Source organism: Pezoporus wallicus, unplaced genomic scaffold (genome assembly GCF_028554395.1).
Source record: "Pezoporus wallicus isolate ANWC-B61680 ecotype Strahan unplaced genomic scaffold, APGP_CSIRO_Pwel_v1 scaffold_2584, whole genome shotgun sequence".
NCBI classification, from domain to species: Eukaryota; Metazoa; Chordata; class Aves; order Psittaciformes; family Psittacidae; genus Pezoporus; species Pezoporus wallicus.
In genome coordinates, this window is record NW_026642851.1 from 10,758,520 (window position 1) to 10,783,654 (window position 25,135).

The 25,135-nt window shown below is 41.2% G+C and overlaps 1 protein-coding gene across 1 annotated transcript in view; it reads right to left on the reverse strand.

Moving 5' to 3' along the window:
- The window catches only part of ODAD2 (outer dynein arm docking complex subunit 2), a 93,066-nt gene that overhangs the window by 30,759 nt on the left and 37,172 nt on the right, over positions 1 to 25,135 (reverse strand). Inside the window, 3 exon segments of the mRNA XM_057432802.1 lie at positions 10,836 to 10,950; positions 18,907 to 19,149; positions 24,796 to 24,950. Of these exon segments, the coding sequence (XP_057288785.1) occupies positions 10,836 to 10,950; positions 18,907 to 19,149; positions 24,796 to 24,950 (513 nt within the window).

Sequence of the window (25,135 nt, forward strand, 5' to 3'; positions counted from 1 at the left end):
TGAGGGGCCTTTTTTCCATCTCTTATAGTACTCTTTTGAAGTTTAGTTCATAACAAATGCTTAACCATTTGGAAAGTCAACATCCAGATATCAGGGATTAACAACTGCATAAAAATTAGACCAAATATAAAGAAGTAGGTCTGACTGATGTTAAAAATGCTAATGTCTAGAGAAAACAAATAGGAAAATAGAAAGAGAGTAGTAAGAGCACTGAGTTTGAGGTGCCAAGGTTTCTGTATAGAATTGCAAGAAGCATAGCAAGGAAAACAAAGAAACTGGAAAATGCTGTACGTATTCAAGTAGGGAATTTTGACATTATAGGCTTAACCAAAGAATGGTACATAGACAAAAATGTATTGGTACTATTTAAGTAAAATTTTTAAAATATAAAACAAATGAACAACAGTGTGTGCATTATGGGCATGACTGATCCTTGCACACTACAGTTTTAAATTAGCAAAATGTGTAAACAAAACATCTTAATTTATCTAAAACAGAAAATAATTTTACTATTTGTTAAATATCGGAAGAATTTCCAAGTTCAACTATATCTCTTTGTTATTTTTAGTAGAGAAATATTCTCTGTGGTTTTATACATTTGGTTATGTTAAAATTTCCATAACAAGCAAAACCTGTGTAAGAATCCTAAATAAGCATGGGTCATCAGCAGCATATTTTCCACCCACAGGTTAACTCCAGATTGCTGGCTCCAGTAGAAATCACTTCCTCAGTATATAATACTTCTGCAGTAATGAAGGCTACTTGACCTCCACACATACCCATCTCATGACCCTTCCCTCTTAAATCTACTTTAGTTTTGATTCTGGGCTTTTTTTTTTTATTTTGTGTCATCATGGACATTGTTTTTCCCCACATGTAGGAAATATAAGGACAGTTTTAAATAGCTGATCATCCTTCATCACACCCATGAAATTCCACTGCAGAGCTGAAAGGGATGCAGTAATTTGGAAGGTGGAGGGAGACTCATGCTTGGTCAGAAAAGCGTGAGATGTCATTTTACAAGTACATTTTAAGAAAAGAGAGTAACTTTCTCTTTCTCTTCTTACAAATCCCCAGTCTCAGATTGTTAAATTATTTTGATAGACTTTATATGTAACTGGCTTCTGGAAGTTCTTTAAGAGAGCCTTCACAGTTGTAGCTATAATAAAAGCTAAAACTGAAACTCTGGAAGTTGAAAGCTGATACACAAGCACCAACAAAAGACAGAAAAAAATATGACACCTGACATTACCATTCCTAACCTAATGTTTGTACCCAAAACTAATAAATATGGGGATGGAAAATAACCCTTACAACTTTTTCTCTTTCTTTGTCTTTTTCTCCTTTTTCTCTTTTACTTTTCCTTTTTTCTTTTTCTTCAATTTATTTTGAGACATTCTATTTAAAGGTTACTTTGTGAGGAAATAGGTATTTTCATACAAACTCAAGTTGGCAGTACTCCTCGTATTGGCACTATGCCTTTGGATGAATTTTATAATAGCCCAAATAACATCTTTGTAGAGTTTCTGTACATTTTTCTGTTTGGGCTGACGTACATTGCGAGAACATTATAAATACTGTTTTTCAAAGAAGCATCATAACCAAATACTGCTGTTCCAACATCAACAGACTTGAGTAGACTTTTCTTAGCCATTTTTCATAATCATTTGTGTTTCTTGGACAGTGCACTTACACTTTGTCATTACCATGTGCCTGCAGTAGTAACTTTTCCTTTTGGAAGTAAGGAACTTACTTTTGGAAGTAAGGAACTAATTAATAAGAAACTGCTCCTATTAAGATAATCTCTTTGAATAAATGACATCCTTGTCTATTTAAGTTTTATATTTTAAAGAAATGTATGAACTAATTTATCCAAAATAATGAGAAATTTGCCTACAACTCATGAGTAGCACTTACAGGTGCTGTGCAAATTATCCTAGGAGAGTTGTACCACTCAAGTTATATTACTGTCAGCCCACCCATAAAGTCTTCACTCTAAACTAAATTCTTAAGTTTAAAACCAGTTAAAAATAATCCTGGCATATAGAAGTGGTGACTGATACCAAACCAATATTATGGCTGTCAGAGCTGTAACAGTTTATGTACTACAGTGTACAGTTTATAGAATCATAGAATAGTTACGGTTGGAAAGGACCTTAAGATCATCAAGTTCCAACCCCCCTACCACGGGCAGGGACACCTCACATTTAACCATGTCACCCAAGGCTCCTTCCAACCTGGTCTTAAAAACTGCCAGGGATGGAGCATTCACAACTTCTCTGGGCAACCCATTCCAATGCCTCACCACCCTCACAGGAAAGAATTTCTTCCTTACATCCAATCTAAACTTCCCCTGTTTAAGTTTTAACCCGTTACCCCTTGCCCTATCAATACAGTCCCTAATGAAAAGTCCATCCCCAGCATCCCTATAGGCTCCCTTCAGATACTGGAAGGCTGCTATGAGGTCTCCATGCAGCCTTCTCCAGGCTGAACAGCCCCAACTTTCCCAGCCTCTCTTCATATGAGAGGTGCTCCAGTCCCCTGATTATCCTCGTGGCCCTTCTCTGGACTGGTTCCAACAGTTCCATGTCCTTCCTAGGCTCAGGACACCAGAATTGCACACAGTACTCCAAGTGAGGTCTCGCAAGAGCAGAGTAGAGGGGCAGGATCACCTCCTTCGACCAGCTGGTCACGCTCCTTTTGATGCAGCCCAGGAGACAGCTGCCTTCCTGGGCTGTGAGCGCACACTGAAGCCAGCTCATGTTCAGTTTCTCATCAACCAACACCCCCAAGTCCTTCTCTGCAGAGATGCTCTGAATCACTTCTCTGCCCAACCTGTAGCTGTGCCTGGCATTGCTCTGACCCAGGTGTAGGACCTTGCACTTGGCATGGTTAAACTTCATAAGATTGGCATCAGCCCACCTCACAAGTGTGTTAAGGTCCCTCTGGATGCATTCCTTCCCTCCAGGGTATCAACCGAACCACACAGCTTGGTGTCACTGGCAAACTTGCTGAGGGCGCACTCAATCCCACTGTCCATGTCACTGACAAAGATGTTGAACAAGACCGGTCCCAACACCGATCCCTGAGGGACACCACTTGTTACTGGTCTCCAGCTGGACATTGAGCCATTGACCACAACACTTTGCGTGCAGCCATCCAGCCAGTTCTTTATCCACTGAGTGGTCCATCCATCAAACTGATGTCTCTCCAATTTAGAGACAAGGATGTCATGTGGGACAGTCTCGAATGCTTTGCACAAGGCAAGGTAGATAACATCAACTGCTCTACCCCGTCCATCAGTTCTGTAGCCCCATCATAGAAGGCCACCAAGGTCAGGCAGGATTTCCCCTTAGTGAAGCCATGCTGGCTGTCACCAAGCACCTTGCTGTTCTTCATGTGCCTTAGCATGCCTTCCAGGAGAATCTGCTCCAAGATTTTGCCAGGCACAGAGGTGAGACTGACTGCTCTGTAGTTCCCCGGGTCATCCATTTTCCCCTTCTTGAAAATGGGGGTTATATTTCCCTTTTTCCAGTCGTTGGGAATTTCACCTGACTGCCATGATTTCTCAAATATTATGGCCAGTGACTTAGCAACTTCATTCGCAAGCTCCTTCGGGACCCGCGGGTGGATTTCATCAGGTCCCATGGACTTGTGCACGTTCAGGTTCTTAAGATGGTCTCGAACCAGATCCTCTCCTAGTTCCATGTTCTTCTTACATGATACTTCCCCGAGGGTTTTAATACTATCCTACAGAACTGAGTCACTTACTTGTGTTTCATGAGTGTTGCAGGGAAAACCTGCTCGGCCCAGACAGTTTAAACCGAACTGGGATCAAAACACTTTGTTGAGCTTTCGAGAACGTGGAATTAGGCTGCAGTCAGTAAGGTATTGCATTCAAGTAGTAGTACAAGAGGTAAATGCCCAAACTAGACACATGAATGTTAACAAACACAACCAAATATCTAAACACCCTCTGCTACAAACGTTACCCTGCGTAACAAACGCAGAAGAGATTTCTTGAATTCTCCTTTCCAAGAAGACCTCATCATAGGCAGTGTAGTAGCAAATGCCAATTGGTGTATTGATAAGGAATGGTGAGGAAATGCTGCATGCTCTCTACGTTTCTGCCAAGTTCATGCAGATGGAACCCAAACCCCTTTCCTTTCCCCTTTGGGATCGCCACACTCCCATGACTGTACGTGGTATAAAAGCCTTTACGGATACAGTATGAACATACAGATTTATTTAGAGGGACACCCCGCGGCGATGCCCAGTGTGTGGCCACCATGGGCAGGGACATCCCCTGGGCCTCCTGGGCACAGGCGCTGCCTCAGGGCCAGCAGGACAAAGGCCTTTCTCCAAGGGATGCTGGGTGAAGGGGCAGCAGCAGCAGCAGGGCTGCGGTGGGCAGGGCTGCAGGGGCCCCGTCACCCCCGTGTCATAGTGCCGGCACCCGGCCACGCAGCATCACAATGCTCCGGGGCAGTATGAGTCCAGCGCCCGCCCCTGCCCCACTGCCAGAGTGCCCGGCGCTGCCACCAGGACAGAGCTGGCAGGCGGAGGGCATCCGAGAGGCAGTCCTTGGGGCACCGGGGGAATTCCTGGCAGGGGAAAGGGGGTTGATGGGGGCAACCCTTGAAGCTGCATGAAGCTGCAGGAGGTTCTGTGCTGCGGTTCCAGCTCCTGGAGGGGCCACGCTCAAAGCTCATCGGATCTATGGATGGATGGATGGAAATCCTGCCTCAGTCACTGGGGAGCTTGCCGTCCTCATCTCCTGGGCACCAGGGTATTAGGTGAGGGGGGGACTAAGGGAGGGAACACTTGAAGCTGCACAAAGCTGCAGGAGGTTCTGTGCTGCGGTTCCAGCTCCTGGAGGGACTACGCTCAAACCTCATCGGATCTATGGATGGATGGATGGATGGATGGAAATCCTGCCTCAGTCACTGAGGAGCTTGCCATCCTCATCTCCTGGGCACCAGGGTATTAGGTGAGGGGGGGACTAAGGGAGGGAACACTTGAAGCTGTGAAGCTGCAGGAGGTTCTGTGCTGCGGTTCCAGCTCCTGGAGGGGCCACACTCAAAGGTCATCGGATCTATGGATGGATGGATGGATGGAAATCCTGCCTCCAGTCACTGGGGAGCTCGCCGTCCTCATCTGCTGGGCAGCAGGGAATTAGGTGAGAGGGGGACTGAGGGAAGGAACACTTGAAGCTGCGAAGCTGCAGGAGGTTCTTTGCTGCGGTTCCAGCTCCTGGAGGGGCCACGCTCAAAGCATCATCGAGGGATCCTGCTTTGGTTGTCAGGGAGCTCGCCGTCCTCACCTCCTGGGGAGAGAGTGGCAGTAGCCAGAAGAAAAAGGATGCACAGGCGGCTCAGTGCCCTCCCCCACTGCCAAGCACAGGAAGGATTCGTGCTCCGAGGATTCATCAGGCCAATGGCATTTTGCTGCTGTTGGAAGCCCCTGAGATGGCTTCAGGTGGAAGCAGAAAAAGCAGTGCCAGTGTCCCCTTGTCCCCTTAGAGGCGTAACCAGCGTGTGGAGCGGGAGCAGGTCTTGCTCACGTGCTCAGGGAGTAGCCGACCGCCAGCACTGGGGTCAGGAAGGAATTTTCCCCCGGGGCAGATTGGCACCGGTCCCCGGGGGTTTTTTGCCTTCCTCTGAGCACTGAGCATGACCCCTTGTCAGGGCTCCTGGGTCCATTCTGGCTGCGTTATCGCCCGGTGCTCATGCTCCACGAAGGCGGCCCCTCGTGTCCTGCAGCTGGGGGAGGGAAGTGCTTTTTTCCCCCCAGGCTGGACTAGCAAGCGTCCCTGGGGTTTTTTGCCTTCCTCTGCAGCCGAGCACAGCCCCTTCACGGGGCTCCTTTGGGTCATGGTGTCCCGAAGGCAGCTGCTCGTGCTCCACGCAGGTGGCCCTCGTGCCCCGCATCCGGGGAGAGGCAGCCTTCTGGACTCCCAGGGTGGCCCCAGCGTGGCCCCGGGACTCGCTGCTGTCCTCTGGAGTACTGAGCACCAGCCCTCGTCAGCTCTTCCCTGGCCCTTTCTGGCTGGGTTGGTTCTTGCACTGCTCTCTCACCACCACGGCACCGCTCCTGCCCTGGCTTTCCTTTGTCAGGCTGCAAGGGAGGGTTTTTCCAGCTAAACTGAAGGGTCTAAGCTAAACCAGACTACAATTAACTAAGCTAAACTAAATCAAATCACTTTATTTAGAAATAAATCAAATACTCTTTCTACCTGTAACCGTTCTGAGCTGTGTCTTTGAAAGTGGTTTTGGAGCCAAAATTCCCTTGGCATTTCAGGTAAATGAGGATCTCCTCATTGTACAACTTGTGAGTGCAGGGAAGGGGAGGCAATAAAATGGAATGGACAAGAACAGAAGAGAGTCGAATGGAACTGAACAGAATGCAACAGAAAGCTCTGCTATGTTATGCATATAGAATCATAGAATAGTTAGGGTTGGAAAGGACCGTAAGATCATCTAGTTCCAACCTCCCTGCATGGGCAGGGACACCTCACATTTAACCATGTCACCCAAGGCTCCTTCCAACCTGGTCTTGAAAACTGCCAGGGATGGAGAATTCACAACTTCTCTGGGCAGCCCATTCCAATGCCTCACCACCCTCACAGGAAAGAATTTCTTCCTTACATCCAATCTAAACTTCCCCTGTTAAAGTTTGAACCCATTACCCCTTGTCCTATCAATACAGTCCCTAATGAAGAGTCCATCCCCAGCATCCCTATAGCCCCTCCTTCAGATACTGGAAGGCTGCTATGAGGTCTCCATGCAGCCTTCTCTACTCCAGGCTGAACAGCCCCAACTTTCCCAGCCTCTCTTCATACGGGAGGTGCTCCAGTCCCCTGATCATCCTCGTGGCCCTCCTCTGGACTGGTTCCAACAGTTCCACGTCCTTCTTAGGCTCAGGACACCAGAATTGCACACAGTACTCCAAGTGAGGTCTCGCAAGAGCAGAATAGAGGGGCAGCATCACCTCTTTCGACCTGCTGGTCACACTCCTCTTGATGCAGCCCAGGAGACAGTTGCCTTTCTGGGCTGTGAGCGCACACTGAAGCCGTCCCATATTCAGTTTCTCATCGACCGACACCCCCAAGTCTTTCTCCGCAGGGCTGCTCTGAATCTCTTCTCTGCCCAACCTGTAGCTGTGCCTGGCATTGCTCTGACCCAGGTGTAGGACCTTGCACTTGGCATGGTTAAACTTCATAAGATTGGCATCAGCCCACCTCACAAGTGTGTTAAGGTCCCTCTGGATGCATTCCTTCCCTCCAGGGTATCAACCGAACCACACAGCTTGCTGTCATCGGCAAACTTGCTGAGGGCGCACTCAATCCCACTGTCCATGTCAGCGATGAGGATGTTGAACAAGACCAGTCCCAACACCGATCCCTGAGGCATGCCACTCATTACAGGTCTCCAGCTGGACATTGAGCCATTGACCACAAAACTTTGTGGGTGGCCATCCAGCCAGTTCTTTATCCACCGAGTGGTCCATCCATCAAACTGATGTCTCTCCAATTTAGAGACAACGATGTCGTGCGGGACAGTGTCGAACGCTTTGCACAAGGCCAGGAAGATGACATCAAACTCCTCTACCCCTGCCCATCAGTTCCGTAGCCCCATCATAGAAGACCACCGAATTGGTCAGGCAGGATTTCCCCTTAGTGAAGCCACGCTGGCTGTCACCAAGCACCTTGTTGTTTTTCATGTGCCTTAGCATGCCTTCCAGGAGAATCTGCTCCAAGATTTTGCCAGGCACAGAGGTGAGACTGACTGCTCTGTAATTACCCGGGTCATCCATTTTCCCCTTCTTGAAAATGGGGGTTATATTTCCCTTTTCCCAGTCATCGGGAATTTCACCTGACTGCCATGATTTCTCAAAGATGATGGACAGTGGCTTAGCAACTTCATTCGCCAGCTCCTTCAGGACCCGTGGATGGATTTCATCTGGACCCATGGACTTGTGCACGTTCAGGTTCTTAAGATGGTCTTGAACCAGATCCTCTCCTACAGTGGGCCCAAGGTCTTCATTCTCACAGTCCCTGCTTCTGCCTTCCAAGACTTGGTTGGTGTGGTCAGAGCCTTTGCCAGTGAAGACCGAGGCAAAGAAGTCATTCAGAACCTCAGCCTTCTCCAAATCCTGTGTAGCCAGTTCTCCCGAGAGGCTCCTGAGGGGGCCTACATTCTCCCTAGTCTGCTGTTTATTTGCTATGTACCTGTATAATCCCTTCCTGTTATCCTTAATATCCCTAGCCAATTTTAATTCTAACTGTGCCTCAGCTTTCCTAACTTGGTCCCTAGCTTCCCGGGCAACATCCCTCAACTCTTCCCAGGCCTCTGTTAAAAAAGTCTCAGATCTGTCATGGACCAAATATCACTAGCCTGTATCGTACTGCTGTAACAAAAAAATGTTCTTTACCTATACCGTATTGATACGATTCTATGCCATGGGAAGTACTTTGAACCAGCTACCATACTGTAACTCTTGGCATATATAGTCTAGGGTTATTGGAACTTGGATTCTGTTCCCTTTTCAAATTTAACTTCTTATCTAACAGCAGGCAGACTAGTTAGACTCAAAAGCTCACAACCAGGTAGCACCTAAACATCTTGAGAATTCAAGTCTTGGACTTTTGTGACTCTTACCCTTCAAACGGTAAAACAGAAATGGTAGACTTTCTAATCTGAAACAGATTATGGTAAATGCTTGATAGAGAATCACATACATACTATGGCAACAGCCCTATCATTATGATCAATTATCTTCTAAGATTTTATAAATATTATAGAAATTAACCTTTATGTTAGACTTAAGTATTCGTAAGTGCAGAAAATGTCTGCAGAAAATGGATCTGTAATATATTGTAGGAAAAATTTGTCTCCGATACTACTAACAAGTTCTATTATATCAATGAACCTCCACATTACAAAAGAGAACCACTACAACTTCCACAAAAGAAAAGAACACAAAATGAAAGCAAATTCAGATTCCAAGATCACAGCTATTTGAAACACGGTTTACTGTCCCAAGTACAGGCTTGGAAAAGCCAGAATGCACATAAACCTTTTAAAGTCATAAACTTATTATTGCTTTTGAATCAAGCACTGCATAAACCAAGCTGTGCTTCTTGGAAGATCGCATAAGTTCTTGAATATTATTAACTTTGAATAAAAAAAATCAAAATTTTGTTCAAATAGAAATAGTTACTGCACTTCCACAGTGTGGCTATAATCACTGCTTTATACATGTTTCTTTCCATTCAGTGACAGAAGAAAGGGTATTATTGGTAGGTTTGCTTCAGTGTACCACTTTGCCTTCGTCTCACACAAAGAACTCTTTGTGGGGTCACAGATTAGCATTAGGGCAGGCAGCCAAGAGGATAGTTACACTAAAGATGTACATAGCTTACACTCATCAAATACCCCCAGGGAATAAAAAGTAAAACCTAAGACAAAAATCCATGTAGTCTATAATTTCAGTAGCTGGCCTTGATTGAGCTTTTAGTGGAAGCTCTAGAAATGTGCAGTTCTACTCTGGCACTACAGGTTGCAGAGTCTTACACATAGTAAGTATTACCTCAGTACTGAGATCAACTAATATTTTAACATTCAGTTACATAGGATTATTGTTCAAGAGAGATGAAGGTATAGTCATATCTTGACTGAGCAGAAATGTATACACCCCATTTGGTAACAAAAAAAAAAAATTATTATACTACAGTGTATATTAAAAAAAATGTGTGTGTGGGGAAGATAACCAGCATTTCTGAAACATGGCAAGGAAGCTGCATTTTAAAAATCACTGTGAAGAAACAGAAAATGCTTAAGTTATAAAAATCAAGACCAAATGTTCTTACAATACTTTCATCCATATATCTACAACCATCCATCTATATAAATTAAAAGCAACCTTACAGTGTTCAGTTTCAAATAGGAAACACTGCCTGCAAACAATATCCAGCACTTTGAAGGAATTTCCATTCTTTACATAGTCAGGATCTCAAATGACACATAGAAGAATAAATATTTGTGGTACAGTAGAGAGAAGATGCAAAAGTTGCATTAAATATGGAGGTAAATTAGAAATGGAAGATATTACTGTACTGGGATTATGGATAACAGACTACTTAGTATTCTAAGAAACTCCTAATGGGAAACAAAACCTTCCCCATTCATTTTTACCATAGGTCAGTCAGTGGTAAGAATACACTGCAGATGACTTACAGATTATACTTATCTCTATTTAGAAACTTTTATCTCTATTTAGAAACTGACATGAAACAAATTAATAGCTCAGTCTTCTGCGTACAACTGACCTGCATAACAACCACTATTCACAACTGGCACTTTTTGTTGGCAGTCTGAGCAGAAAATCTAAGGATTACATTGGCACCAAGTCTGAAATACGCTCTGAAATCGAATGATGGTCTCTTGAGAACATAGCTGAAGTACCTCATAGTGAAGAACAACCACAACTATCTCTGTTATTCATAGCCTGTGAGTGAGAAAAAAATCTGTTTTCAGCATTATCAGATTTTCAGCATGCTTTATTTGGGAACAGTTTAGGTCCTGGTTAAGTTATCAAAATATATTTTGCAAATACATTAAGCACTGTGAAGGCAAACCAGAATGCTATAATGAGTGCTAGATGGAGGACTATTCACTTTTGAGACGTGTATACATCGTTTTAGTAAGCAGTTATCAGAATGAAATGAAGAGAGTGTAAAAAGCAAACAGCAAAGTACTGCTGTAAATCATCCAAATACAAAAGTTATATATGGGATATATATAACAAAACTATTCCTTTAAATACTTTCTTACCTTAGCATTATCAATGCAAGGACAAATAGCCCAGGCTGCACTTGCTTGAATATCTGGATTAGGATTTTTCAACAATGACCATAACAAACGAACTCCGTCTAGATGGTCAATTATTCTATTGTAAAAACAGACCAAAAAAAAAAAAAAAAGGAGAGATATTTGAGAGATAATTACTTATGGAGTAGACAATGTTAAATTTTAAAATATGCTTGCTTGGAACACTGCTTTAAGAAGTATTGGTATGATTTTCTTTAACATACTGTTTTACTTTATGTAAGTGCTTGTGTTGTGTAACCAGCTAATTGCCACCAACATATTCAGTAAACATTGCTTACTATAGCCAATGGGTGTGAACAAATGATGCAAAGACAGAATATGTTTTCTAACTAAATCTCATTAATGTTATTTACTTTTTTCTCAGTACTGTCATTCAAAATTCTTACAGAAGATAAACTATATTATAACCAGGACTCATATAAACATGAAAACAAGCATGTGACTTTTTAACGATTGGCATGCAAAGTTAAATCTGAATTCAAGCATACTGGCTTCTTTCATATAGTAACAAATACTTTCCAAAACAAATATTTATGCCCAAAACCTATGTATTTAACTTTTTATTCAGTCTATGCCTAATGTATTTACCTTACTCTATGACATACTTTAAAATACTATGTTTCTAATCTAGCACTAGAAATTAAAATGGTCACACCACAGTGCATCCTTTGTTGGGCATGAATAACGTGTAACTTGTTTCCCCGTGTGCTCCTTACCAGCAAGACTAACACTGAATACTATGTCATAATTATTTAAACACACTGTAATCAAAGTATCTTTGCGACTAGCTGAAAAATGAATTATCATCAGAATCATCTCTAGACCATCTGTGTTATATTTATATATCAATCAGGCTTCGGGATCTTAACTTCACATTAGGGTCCAGTGGAAAGGATGGTCCTTACATGGAAAGGAAGGTCAAACAACACTTAATAGCCTTTACAAACATGTCTTTTTTTCAAAAAGATATGTTAAAACCAAAGCAGATGAGCTGAAGATAAAGGAAAGCAAGTACACCTTCAATGGCTAACCTCAAATTAAAAATCCAATTGTACAGAGTAAAAAATTACATATTTAATTGTAAATACAAGATACATCTAAATACAGATTGTGCTTAAAATCATCAGATAAAACATCTCATTTGCGTTCAGTATATATAGGTTTGCCAGGAAATTTTTTAACCAATAGTAAAATCAGCTTTGTATGTTATTCTATCATCATTTGAAGCAAAAATAGTAATTGCAGACATGAACTCTGACTAAAATAACCCAGGATTTTATTCATAACGTTTTGCTATAAACTGGTTAAAAATGTTTTCAAAATAGAATCATAGAACAGTTAGGGTTGGAAAGGACCTTAAGATCATCTAGTTCCAACCCCCCTGCATGGGCAGGGACACCACGTGCTTAACCATGTCACCCAAGGCTCCTTCCAACCTGGTCTTGAACACTGCCAGGGATGGAGCATTCACAACCGCCCTGGGCAACCCATTCCAGTGCCTCACCACCCTCACAGGAAAGAATTTCCTTCTTATATCCAATCTAAACTTCCTCTGTTTAAGTTTGAACCCATTACCCCTTGTCCTATCACTACAGTCCCCAATGAAGAGTCCCTTTGCACAAAACTATGGTTAAGAAGAGACAAGTTTTTTAAGATCTGCTAATTTTAATACAGCTTATTTTATTTTACTCAGTTCCAAATCAGCTGCAAGGAAAACGTCATTCAAATGACAAATTCAGAAGTCTTAATGCAACAAGATACAATAGCATGATCACAAACTACGCAATTACATATATATGTTCAGATAGTAATGGTGATGTAAATAAAACTTCAAAACAAGCTTTTCAACCCCTCCAAACCTCGAACACTTTTGAGCAATTTTAACATCACTTCCCTGTCCTTTCAAAAAGCACAAGGAATTTTTTTCCTATATTGGAATTAATTAAAAAATAACCCATGAATCTTTCTCCTAGTCAAGCAGAGCACTGACCATTTACCAACATGAGGTACTTCCTCCCAAGAGAGGCTAAATATAAATGACCCAGCTCCAACCAGTATATAAAAATCAAGAGATAGAAGCCAAACACTGAGCTCACATTTTTCCACCATACTTAAACAAACTCTAAGTTGATATATCTTTCCTTTCTATTTTTTTTTCAAAAGCTTCCTTTTAAATGTAAAGTTTACTTTCATTTTCTTTTCAGATTTCTTGTTTTCTCTTCAGCTTTTAAAGGTTTACTTTATGGTTCTGCCTTTTGCTTGTAGACCAGAAAGACCAGTTGTTCTAGACCCAACAGAACAGAATACCTGAAAGTGTAGTTCTTTAACCACTCAACATATATAAAATCAAACTAAAAACCAGCATGAACTAAACAAACAAATCTTCAAATTACATTGTTCATCGCTGATTACTGCTTTCTCTCAGTTACACTAGATTAACGCAAATGAAAAGAACTCTGCATGAAAAGAACTATGTTCTTATATTCTCATATTGTTGTGCAGTTGCCATACAAGCACAAACCTCTTTATTTTTATCTTGCTGAGAGCATATATTTGCCAGTTAAGAAAGCACTGCTGAAGAATTCAATTTTTCTATGGTTTCACTACAAAATGTAGCGAATGAAGAAAACGGGTGTTAAATGAGCATATCTGCTATAAAAGCAAAGGGAACACTAAAATAAATGGCCCTGAAAAATGTTTCCTCTATAAAAGAGCTTAGACATTAGTTTCTTTTCTATGCGAAAAGTCCTTTTTAAAGTGAACAAAAATACACATTTTCATGTCTTTAGAAATAAACAAAAAAAAGGAAGAGATGGGGAAATATACCTGCATATCTTGCAAATTTCAGCTCTGATGGCATAATGCTAAACAATATTCTGATTTGCTTTTGTATATGGCTTTTGTATCTTCCCCAGATTTATTATACCATTATTAGCAGGATGCTGTAATAAGCTACTTACCATGTTAAATACATGCAAACATGTCTTAAAATTTACTATCGTTGGCATTCAGTTCTGTATTGATCCATGGCTAGTACATTAATCACTCTGTGCTTACATTCATGTAATGATATATTTTATGATAGTTTTTTGACATTGTGATGATAAAATTAAACTACAGTTATATCTGCATTAAGTAACCACAACTGTTAAAGGACAGGTCTTTTAATAAAGATATGGAGCATTTTCTTTGAAAGCTGAAAGGAATCTCACATAAGCTGAAATAATGTGGTATTTAGTTGATAGTAAAAATGTCAATATTTTACAAAGTTTAACTATTTAAATGCTTTATAGAATAGCTGAACTGTATGCATGTAATGTATCTAATGTACAGAACACTATTAGTAGGCAAAATCCTAAGAGGCATGAAGGTCACCTAAAGTAGAAATGAAGACTATTATATGTAATTGCTGTCTGGTGTTTCACTATAAGTAACACATAAACACATAAACACTCAGAGTTAAGAAGCAAGAGGGCAGATCCTGAATTCTTGTGGCTCTATACATTAACAGAACAGAGGCATCTCCCAGTAGACCTGGACCAAGATGGCCAGCTGGCCTCTTCAGATCCAAAGCTCTGTACCTTGTAATAGACTGCTCTTATTTGATCACTGATATATTTAGAACAAGGTGTAGATTATTCTGCTCCTTCAAAATAACCAGGATTAGTTGTATTGGCAGTTAGAAATAGCTGGAGTGAAAGGGTGCTTCTATCATGTCCTCCTGTGCTGGTCAGATATTAGAGCACAGGTGAAGGGGTATGCAGCTGACATCACTTCTACAAAAAGGTAACTGGAAGGTGCTAAACATGGTATATACAAAAAAAAAGGTATATACAAACCATCTTCCTGGTATTCTCACAGAACAGCTGATGTAAGGTGTACATAGAATATGTCTTATAGACAAATAATATTAACACAATAAAACCCATTTAGAGAGTTCTGTAATGTCTAGGTTACAGGGAATTAGTATTTGCTACTTGACCAGTTCAGATAATTTAACAAGATATTTTTTTAAGAACTTTTGCTGGTTGTTTACAATCAACAGTTGTTTAATAGACTTTTTACTTAATTTCATTTAAGAACCTTGATATCATGACACCACTGAACATCATGAGATCTCTGCACAAGACATGGGTCACAATTATAGAAATGTACTTCCTCTTTTTTATATATATCTGAAACTAGCAATGCTGTTAATCTGAAATAGTACTGATCTCTCAAATTCAAACTTAATATTGAACATTTCCAGTAGAAACTTTAACATGAATTTCTTAAACATACATACATACACACAGCCTAGCCATCTGTTTGTCATATCTATCATCTTTCTCTGTTACAATGTTATTTGCCAGAACTTTTGAGAACTTCAGTTTAATTGCCTGCCAATTTAGACCACAAATACAAATGTAAATAAACAAAGTTATACTGACTGTATTGCGCTCACTGTAAGATTATAGGGTTTAATTCTGGCAGAATGTAATCTCGTCTTTTTCGAAACCACACTTTAGCATGTTTCTCAAAACTTTCACTAATCACTGTGGACTGATGTGATAAATAGTATTATATACCAATGACTCAAACTCCATCTGTTTGGCTAAAATAATTGTACATTTTAGTTTTTAAGATTCCAAGCCCTCAATTTTGAATGCTAGAGATGAAGTCTACGGATTTTCAAATTAAAACAGCAAACGGTAATCTAGTGGCAGTTAAAGAATAAGCACGAGTTCTCTTAGTAAGAGAAAATGAGTAATGTAAAAAGTTCCTCAAAAAGACAAATGCACATAAAAGATGTATGCAGCAGCATCCCTGCCATTAGCTGTGCAGCAGACTTGAGTATGCAGAACAGCTTCATGCTGTCCACATAACAGAGAGGAAGTTCAGTCACATAGTTATGCTTTTTGTAAAATAAGTCAATTTAGTTTTTGCTGTGAGAGAAGCTGGATGCTGTTCTTTAATTTACATAGATCAGTAGAGTCAATAAGAATCACTTAATGGCTTGAAGTTGCCCTAAAGTAAAGGTTTGGTGCAGAAAAGTAACATTATTGTAGATTCCACTCAGTAGCTGTAGAAGTTAAAGTGTCAACTAGTAAACATGGCAGAGACAAAATACATAGACACAGAAGCTGTAGATCCACCTTTGCTGATCTACTCATCCCTCTTTGTCAGTGCAGGCTTTTTCCATAGAACATATGCTAAATGTACAGTATTTCTCTCAGAAGTTAACTGCACTGCTTCATAGAATGCTTCTCTTTTTTTTTTTTTATTATCCATATTATTATGCTATTTCTTATCTTAATCCCATCATCTTCCTTACATACCCTCAAATCATTCACAGAAATTACATGAGCACCAGTCTCGGTCTGTCTGGTTTCCGCATATCTACTGCTGCAAGTATAACCACATTCAAAATAGAAGACTGCTCAGCTGAATATTTAGTCTGTAAGCCCAACTTTGTTAAACACACAGCTAATAAAATGTAAGAATATATCTGAAAACTCTCAATCCTTATGAGGGCTTGATACTCTCTTTAAATTTTCCTGCTTTGTGCTGTGTTTCTGCTACATATGAAAGTCAATGATAGCAGAATCCAGAAAAATCATCATCGCTTTCAGAATTTCTGTAGTGCTAATTTAAAAAAATAACTCTTTCAACAGTTCTTGTCTGTAACAGATGACAAAACAAGCCTCAAGACCCACCAGCCAAGTTTGTCAGGAGAGAAGCTTAATAGTAGAGAACAGCTTATCTAGAAACCTTGAAGCCATTCAGAGGAATAAGTAATTATGAAATAAGTAATGTAATAGGGATCCAGCCAGATGAACCAGGAACACCAGAAACAGCAAAGTACCAACCTGCAACGGGAAGTTCTCATCACTCATCATTAAGTATCATGTATATACTTCAAGGCTACAAGTGGCCTGGCATTGCTTCTTTCTAGAAGACAATCTTGGCACATCTCCACATCCTTGTTAAGATCTATCCTTTCGCTTAAGAACTTCAGAAAATGTTTACAGAATGAGAATGAACTCTGCAGCAGCTTTTAACAAGTCTACTTATTGTTTTAGTCCCAAATTCTGTAAATTCCATAAAACAGCCTATGTATCTTCATGTCTTTGGTCACTGACTTCCCAAAAAGGAGAGTACTTTGGATGAGGAGCTACAATTTCAATTTCTGTTGTACTGATCTGAGAGGAGGCGAAGGGAGAGGAATGGATTACCCCTTTTTTTTTTGGGGGGGGGGGGGGTTAGGTGCTCTTAACTCTGAGAGGCAGAGCTCTCAACCAAGCAATCATTAAATATGTGAAAAGTGTCTGGTGTCAATGCCCTGGTGTCAAATGTTTTAACTAAGTATTGCTTTTAAATACCTTGCTGGATTGGTATCAAACTTATACACACCTGGATGAATCATGCCATGGGAAAAGACAGCAGCATTATCTCTTCTAGTACGACAAGTCTAACCAGCACAACAGAATCATAATCATAGAATCAATCAGGTTGGAAATGACCTTTAAGACCATCAAGTCCAACCATTCCCTCAGGTACATGTCAGTCTTGCTAACAATAATAATTTTTATATCACAGTTTTTCTATAGTAATAAAGTATATTCTACTCTTGATCCAAGATCTTGTTAACTTGTCAATGTTTTAAAATATTTTTAAAAACATTTTAAAAGTTGAGAACCTTCAATAGAGAATTTTTTCAGATGAACCAAATCTGACATTTGATTCCTTTGTCCACTCTTTGTAAACTCTGTAAAATTTTGATTCAAACAACCTGTACTCTTTCTTTCTTAAAAACAAGATGGACTTTGTCCTATCACAATTTTAGCAACATGTTTTTTGTGCTTATACTGACCACATTCCAGTATGAAGGTATCCATACTGGATGCTACAAGTGACAGTCCTGAGTACTGGAGTATCTCTGAGGCTTGATAAATATAAATTTGTATTTATTGGCATTCAAATTTCTCAGTTGGTTCACAACACTAATTCTGTGAGGTTAATATAATACTCCAAAGGCTGATTTTTAGTAAGGTATGTCTTGAAAGTGATTTCATTTATTTATACTGTTATGCTACATGGATAACTGTTCACACAACCCATGTTTACAGTTGTGTACCATCTAGCCTTTTGCCACTGGGTGACAGCCAAAGCATGAAAACAAAAGCCTTATTCAGGAAAGGAATTCCCTGCGCTGCTATATGAATATCAAGTGAATTATGCAAATCAGAACAGGAGGAGCTTAATAAAACTCTCTTTCTGACCTTCCTTATGTACAGGGAGAGAAATATGCTGAGAATCTTGAAGAAAATATCCCTGTAAGGGAACAGTAAGCACAGTAAATGCCAACCTCAGCATTTATCTGAAACACTTAACTATAAAACTCAAGGATCTTTTTAATTTGCACAAACCTACATCAAAAAATGAAAGAAAGCACTGACCCTCTCAGTAAAAAGCGTGTCTTTTTCTTTGGTTTTGCACAGCAATAAAAGGGGTGGAAAGAGTACAAAGTCTGAGTTCATAAAAGGAATGATTGAAAGGGGAGAAACAGATAAAATACAAATAATACTCCAAAATTTTTAGAAGTATTTTTCATGACAGCAAATGTGCACACTTCCTTTTAGAATTACTTTCTCTAATTTAGGCTATTATTTATGATGTGAGAACAGATGCAAAAGGAGAAGGCAAAACAGGTATCTATTATATAGCACTTTAAAATGGTGCTCTGTGACTTTGAATTTTAACTTTAAGACAAATCAGTTTACTAAAGGTTTATCTGATTTTCCACAAAATGCAAAATCTTTACATTCTACATACTTCCTTTATTATTATTATTATTAAACATATAGCATATTTTACAGTAGAATGTAACTAACCCACACATCCCTGTGGAAAACAAAAAGTAAAGTCCTTTAAAATCGGATTTTAAATCAGATTAGGATGATTATATTTGTGCCAGAATAACTTTTTTTTTTCCCCTTCAAAATTCAGGATACTATGAATATGAAAAGCTTACATCATACTTTCAGGTTCTGCTGCACATGCTCCCACTGTTTTGGCGACATTCACAAGTAGTGCCTGATTGGTTCCAGTAAGTAACTTCACTAGACGTGGTATTCCGTCACATCTACGGATAGTACTTCGATTTACTGTCTCCTGGCAACATTCTCCCAGTGCTCCAACAATATTTACAAGAACTTCTTCAGGCTGATCAGTAAGCAGTCCTACCAAAGCTTCGATGACTTTATATTCCCGAAACCTAAAAAACAGCAATAAAACCAAAGTTGGTATTCTCAGTATGTTACTGTTACAAGTTTAATTTTATAATATAGTTTACATTGTACTCCATTATAATGGAAGTACAATGTTTAATTTCTGTATGTAAATTAGCTTGTTGAAGAAATCACAATGCAGATAAACTATTTCAGTTCTTGAAAGTGTGACATTATCATGGTTTAACCCCTGCTGGCAACTAAGCACCATACAGCTGCTTGCTCACACCTCCCCGCAGTGGGATGGGGAAGAAAATCAGAAGGGTAAAACAGAGGAAACTCATGGGTTGAGATAAAGTAATAGATAAAGCAAAAGCTGTGCACAAAATCAAAATAAGGAATTAATTCACTACTTCTATCACAGACAGGTGATCAGCCATCTCCAGGAAAACAGGGCTCCATCACAAGTTCCTTGGGAAGACGAACACCATCACTCTGAAAAACCACCCTTCCACCCTTCCTTCTTATTCCCCCAGCCTTATGTAGTAAGAGATAACTCTTTGGTCAGTTGAAGTCAGCTGTCCTGGCTCTGTCCCCTCCCAGTTTCTTGTGTACACCCAGCCTACTCACTGGTGGGGTGGAGTGAGAAGCAGAAAAGGCCTCAACCTTGTGTAAGCACTGCTCAGCAGAAATCATAGAATCATAGAATCGTTAGGGTTGGAAAGGACCTTAAGATCATCTAGTTCCAACCCCCCTACCATGGGCAGGGACACCTCACACTTAACCATGTCATCCAAGGCTCCTTCCAACCTGGTCTTGAACACTGCCAGGGATGGAGCATTAACAGCTTCTCTGGGTAACCCATTCCAGTGCCTCACCACCCTCACAGGAAAGAGTTTCTTCCTTACATCCAGTCTAAACTTCCCCTGTTAAAGTTTGAACCCATTACCCCTTGTCCTGTCACTACAGTCCCCAATGAAGAGTCCATCCCCAGCATTGCTATAGCCCTCCTTCAGATACTGGAAGGCTGCTATGAGGTCTGCATGCAGCCTTCTCTTCTCCAGGCTGAACAGCCCCAGCTTTCCCAGCCTCTCTTCATATGGGAGGTGCTCCAGTCCCCTGATTATCCTCGTGGCCCTTCTCTGGACTGGTTCCAATAGTTCCATGTCCTCCTTATGTTGAGGACACCAGAACTGTACACAGACTCCAAGTGAGGTCTCACAAGAGCAGAGTAGAGGGGCAGCATCACCTCCTTTGACCTGCTGGTCACGCTCCTTTTGATGCAGCCCAGGAGACAGTTGCCTTTCTGGGCTGCGAGTGCACACTGAAGCCGGCTCATGTTCATTTTGTCATTGACCCACACCCCCAAGTCCTTCTCTGCAGAGATGTTCTGAATCACTTCTCTGCCCAACCCGTAGCTGTGCCCGGCATTGCTCCGACCCAGGTGTAGGACCTTGCACTTGGCATGGTTAAACTTCATAAGGTTGGCATCAGCCCACCTCACAAGCGTGTCAAGGTCCCTCTGGATGGCATTTCTTCCCTCCAGCATATCAAACGAACCACACAGCTTGGTGTCATTGGCAAACTTGCTGAGGGCGCATTCAATCCCACTGTCCATGTCACTGACAAAGATGTTGAACAAGACCGGTCCCAACACCGATCCCTGAGGGACACCACTTGTTACTGGTCTCCAGCTGGACACTGAGCCATTGACCACAACTCTTTGTGTGCGGCCATCCAGCCAGTTCTTTATCCACCGAGTGGTCCATGCATCAAATTGATGTCTCTCCAATTTAGAGACAAGGATGTCATGTGGGACAGTGTCGAATGCTTTGCACAAGTCCAGGTAGATGACATCAACTGCTCTAGCCCTGTCCATCAGTTCTGTAGCCTCATCTTAGAAGGCCACCAAATTGGTCAGGCAGGATTTCCCCTTAGTGAAGCCATGCTGGCTGTCACCAAACACCTTGATGTTTTTCATATGCCTTAGCATGCCTTCCAGGAGAATCTGCTCCAAGATTTTGGTAGGCACAGAGGTGAGACTGACTGCTCTGTAGTTCCCTGGGTCTTCCATTTTCCCCTTCTTGAATATGCGGGTTATATTTTCCCTTTTTCCAGTCATCAGGAACTTCACCTGACTGCCATGATTTCTCAAAGATGATGGCCAGTGGCTTAGCAAATTCATTCGCCAGCTTCTTCAGGACCTGCGGATGGATTTCATCTGGACCCATGGACTTGTGTGTGTTCAGGTTCTTAAGATGGTCTTGAACCAGATCCTCTCCTACAGTGGGCCTACGGTCTCCCATTCTCACAGTTCCTGCATCCGCCTTCCAAGACTTGGGTTGTGTGGTCAGAGCCTTTGCCAGTGAAGACCGAGGCAAAGAAGTCATTCAGAACCTCAGCCTTCTCCAAATCCTGTGTAGCCAGTTCTCCCGAGAGGCTCCTGAGGGGGCCTACATTGTCCCTAGTCTGTCTTTTATTTGCTATGTACTCATAGAAGCCCTTCCTCTTGTCTTTTACATCCGTTGCCAAACTTAATTCTAACTGGGCCTTAGCTTTCCTAACCTGGTCCCTAGATTCCTGGACAATATTCCTGTATTCTTCCCAGGCTGCCTGTCCTTGCTTCCACCTTCTATAAGCCTCCTTTTTTCCTTTGAATTTTCCTCAGCAGCTCCTTATCCATCCAAGGAGGTCTCCTGGCCCTCCTGCTGCACTTCCTTCTAATTGGGATGCAACACCCCTGAGTTTGTAGCAGGCGATCCTTGAATATCAACCAAGAGTCTTGGGCCCCCCTGCCCTCTAGGGCTGTATCCCATGGAACCTTACTAAGCAGGTTCCTGAAGAGACCAAAGTCTGCTCTTTTGAAGTCCAGGGCAGTGAGCTTGCTGCACGCTCTTCTCACTGTCCTGAGGATCAGGAATACGACCACCTCATGATCGCTGCAACCATGGCTGCCCTGGAGCGTCAAATCACAGAATAGTTAGGGTTGGAAAGGATCTTAAGATCATTTAGTCCAAATGCCCCTCCTATGGGCAGGAACACCTCGCACTAAACCACGTTGCCCAAGGTTCTGTCCAGCCTGGCTTTGAGCACTGCCAGGGATGAAGCATTTACCACCTCCTTGGGCAACCTGTTCCAGTGCCTCACCACCCTCACAGTAAAGAACGTTTTCCTTATATCTAACCTGAACTTCCCCTGTTCTACTTTGAAGCCATTACCTCTTGTCCTGCTGCTACAGTCCCTGATGAAGAGTTCCTCTCTGGGGGGGACTGTAGGTGCCCTTCAGATATTGGAAGGCTGTTATGAGATCACCACGCAGCCTTCGCTTCTCCTGGCTGAACAGCCCCAACAACCAGTTGTACATGTGTCTTTTCTTTCATACAGAAGATACAATATTTTTTATATTTTGATGGCAGGACTAGAACTGCTTCAATAAAAGTTAATCTTTCCAATCTGGTTTATCAGTATAAGTATTAGAATAACTGAGGAATAAGGAACTGTCATTTTTTATCATCCAAGTCCATCCTTAGAGAGAAATTTTTCTGTTTGCTATAACTTGGAAATATCTCTTTTTTTCAAAAGAAAACATCAACAGCATGAAAAAAGAGTAGCAAAAAAAAACCACAATTTAAAACAATTTAAAAAAAATACTCTGATTTTCTCTGGCTACTTTATCTGTGTTACACATCCGCTGCTTCACAGAGGGAATGGTATGAGCTGGCTCTGCAATGGGCAGGCTATGCTCTGACAGAGATGTTGGCTCGGGCCATCTTGTGTCCAGAAGCAGTACGGCCGCTTGCAAGCAAACCAGAATCTGAGCTAGCTAGTCCAAGGCACCTGTACCAGCTCACTGATGAGTCGGAACATCTCAGCAATGTACTTCAGGTATAGGAAATACCGTAGAGTAGTTTGAAGATACATGCATGAACCAGCAGGGTTTGATAGTTCTAGCTTCATGCCAGACTCAAGCTCATCCCTCTAAATCTACTTATGTGTTCTCATATTATCCTCTGTCCCTGTCCTGCAGTGCCCTCCCATCTTGAGTTTGGGTAGAGTTTACTGCTTCAGACTCAGCACTACATGATACATGATTTCAGCTCAAGCCTGGAGCTATGCCTGGGTAGTAACCTTTGTGGAGCTTCAAGTACTTGCCAAAGATGTATGAGTAGCCCAGCAAAAATCTGTTTGAATTTGGCAGAATTATTTGCTACAGCTATTTATTAGTATAATAAATAAAAAAGGCAGGGGTTCATTCTCTAGCCCTGAGGAGAACAAGCACAACACAACATCCATATGGCTAAAATCTCTTACCCTCACAATTCAGGGTGGCCTCACCCATTCTGCCTAATGGAAACAAGCTGTTGCCTGCACTGTTCCCAAGAAGTGTCTGGGCACTGTCTGGAGGAGCACTTGCTGGCACCGGCCAAACTGTGTAAGGGACTGTCATAAAAAGTTAAACAGTATGGAGAAACATAACGTAGTGCCTTAACCCTGAAAGGTTTGGCCCAATTTATTTTACTAGTACAGAGGGAGCCATTCAGTCTACCTCATCACTTACTGATCCAGAACCAGGATGTCTCTGTGCAGGTACCCAAAGCCCACAGAAAAGAATATATCATTCTGAAAAACAGGTTACTGTGCAATCAAGAATGCAAAAAGCAGCAGAGTATGTAAAGACCATGGCTTTGTATACCAACAGCTTGGGAACTCATTTGGAACAGTAAAAAGCCAGACTATAAACCTTTATTACTAGAATTTTTGTGATTTTTATCCATCAGTAATCTATCATATATGCTAGTCCAGCGCAGTACACTAAAATTAGGGCTGCAGAGAGAGGTTACCTTTTACTGATATGCACTCCAGCCTATGAATCTTACATCCATCTGTACAAAGCAGCATAACTTCAGCAGGAAACCTAGCATATATTCCAGTGAAGCAGGTTGTTTGGTTTTTTTTTTTAAGTATGGTGAATGAATATGATACATCAATTTTAGATGAGAAGACTGAGAACTCTCAATCATTAAGCGGTTCCATGAAAGGCAGAGGGTGATAACTCCTGCTGTCACATTCTCAGATAATCACTCAGGACCCTGATGCTGAGAGGTTGTAGGTACCTACAATAGACTCTCATCAGTTAATTCCACTCATTTGCAAGTTAGGTGTACAGGTTGAGATACTTTTCTGAGACCTTCTGTAGTCAAGGAGAGAGGTGTCTGGGCTAATTATCTTAGATTACAGTATATATTTCTAAAGTAGATGAACCTAATGTGTATTAGATATCTACCCTAGAATGGGATAATTTGCTCTATCTCTATTGACATAAAACGTGAACTCTAAGTGTGCTAGCTACTCTCTCTACCATGCAGCAGTGGTCCTGGTTTGTAAACTACAGAGAGAGTGGGGATATGAGATACATCTATGTATTAAACATTTAGTATGTGCTAGTACCCCTCCTGACTCAGTGCCCTATATCTTAACTGAGGCACCAACTGTCCCCATTGACTCTTAAGATGCTAGGAACTTAATGCTATCTATCTCCACAGTACCCTGATGAGGTCAGGTGGCACTATGAAACCAGAGCTGAAAGCCTAACATATTTTAAAGTATGTTTTTGAAGAGTCATGACATAACAATTTTGAAAACTACAGAGGCCCATAAAATCAAAACATAATAATGTAAAATTAAATTCTTACTTTGCCACATTTTCTTCACTGATTGCACATTTCCAGATTGCTCCTGTCACAGCTGCTAAAAGTTGTTTGTTTTCAGAGTTAGCAAGCAGAACAGACAGTGGCTGTAGACCTCCATGCTGTCTAACCAGGTCACGTGTTTCTTTATCTTCTGCACTCTGTACAAGAAATATATATACAATGTGAAATGTTAAAATTATTTCTTCAAAAGCTAGGTGTATTATGTTGCAACTAGTAAAAGCTAATACAGAAGAAAACATAAATATTATATTAAAGTATCTGAATATGCTAACAACTGACCAAGAGAATTTGACAGCAACTGTTCCAATATATGCAGCAGTCC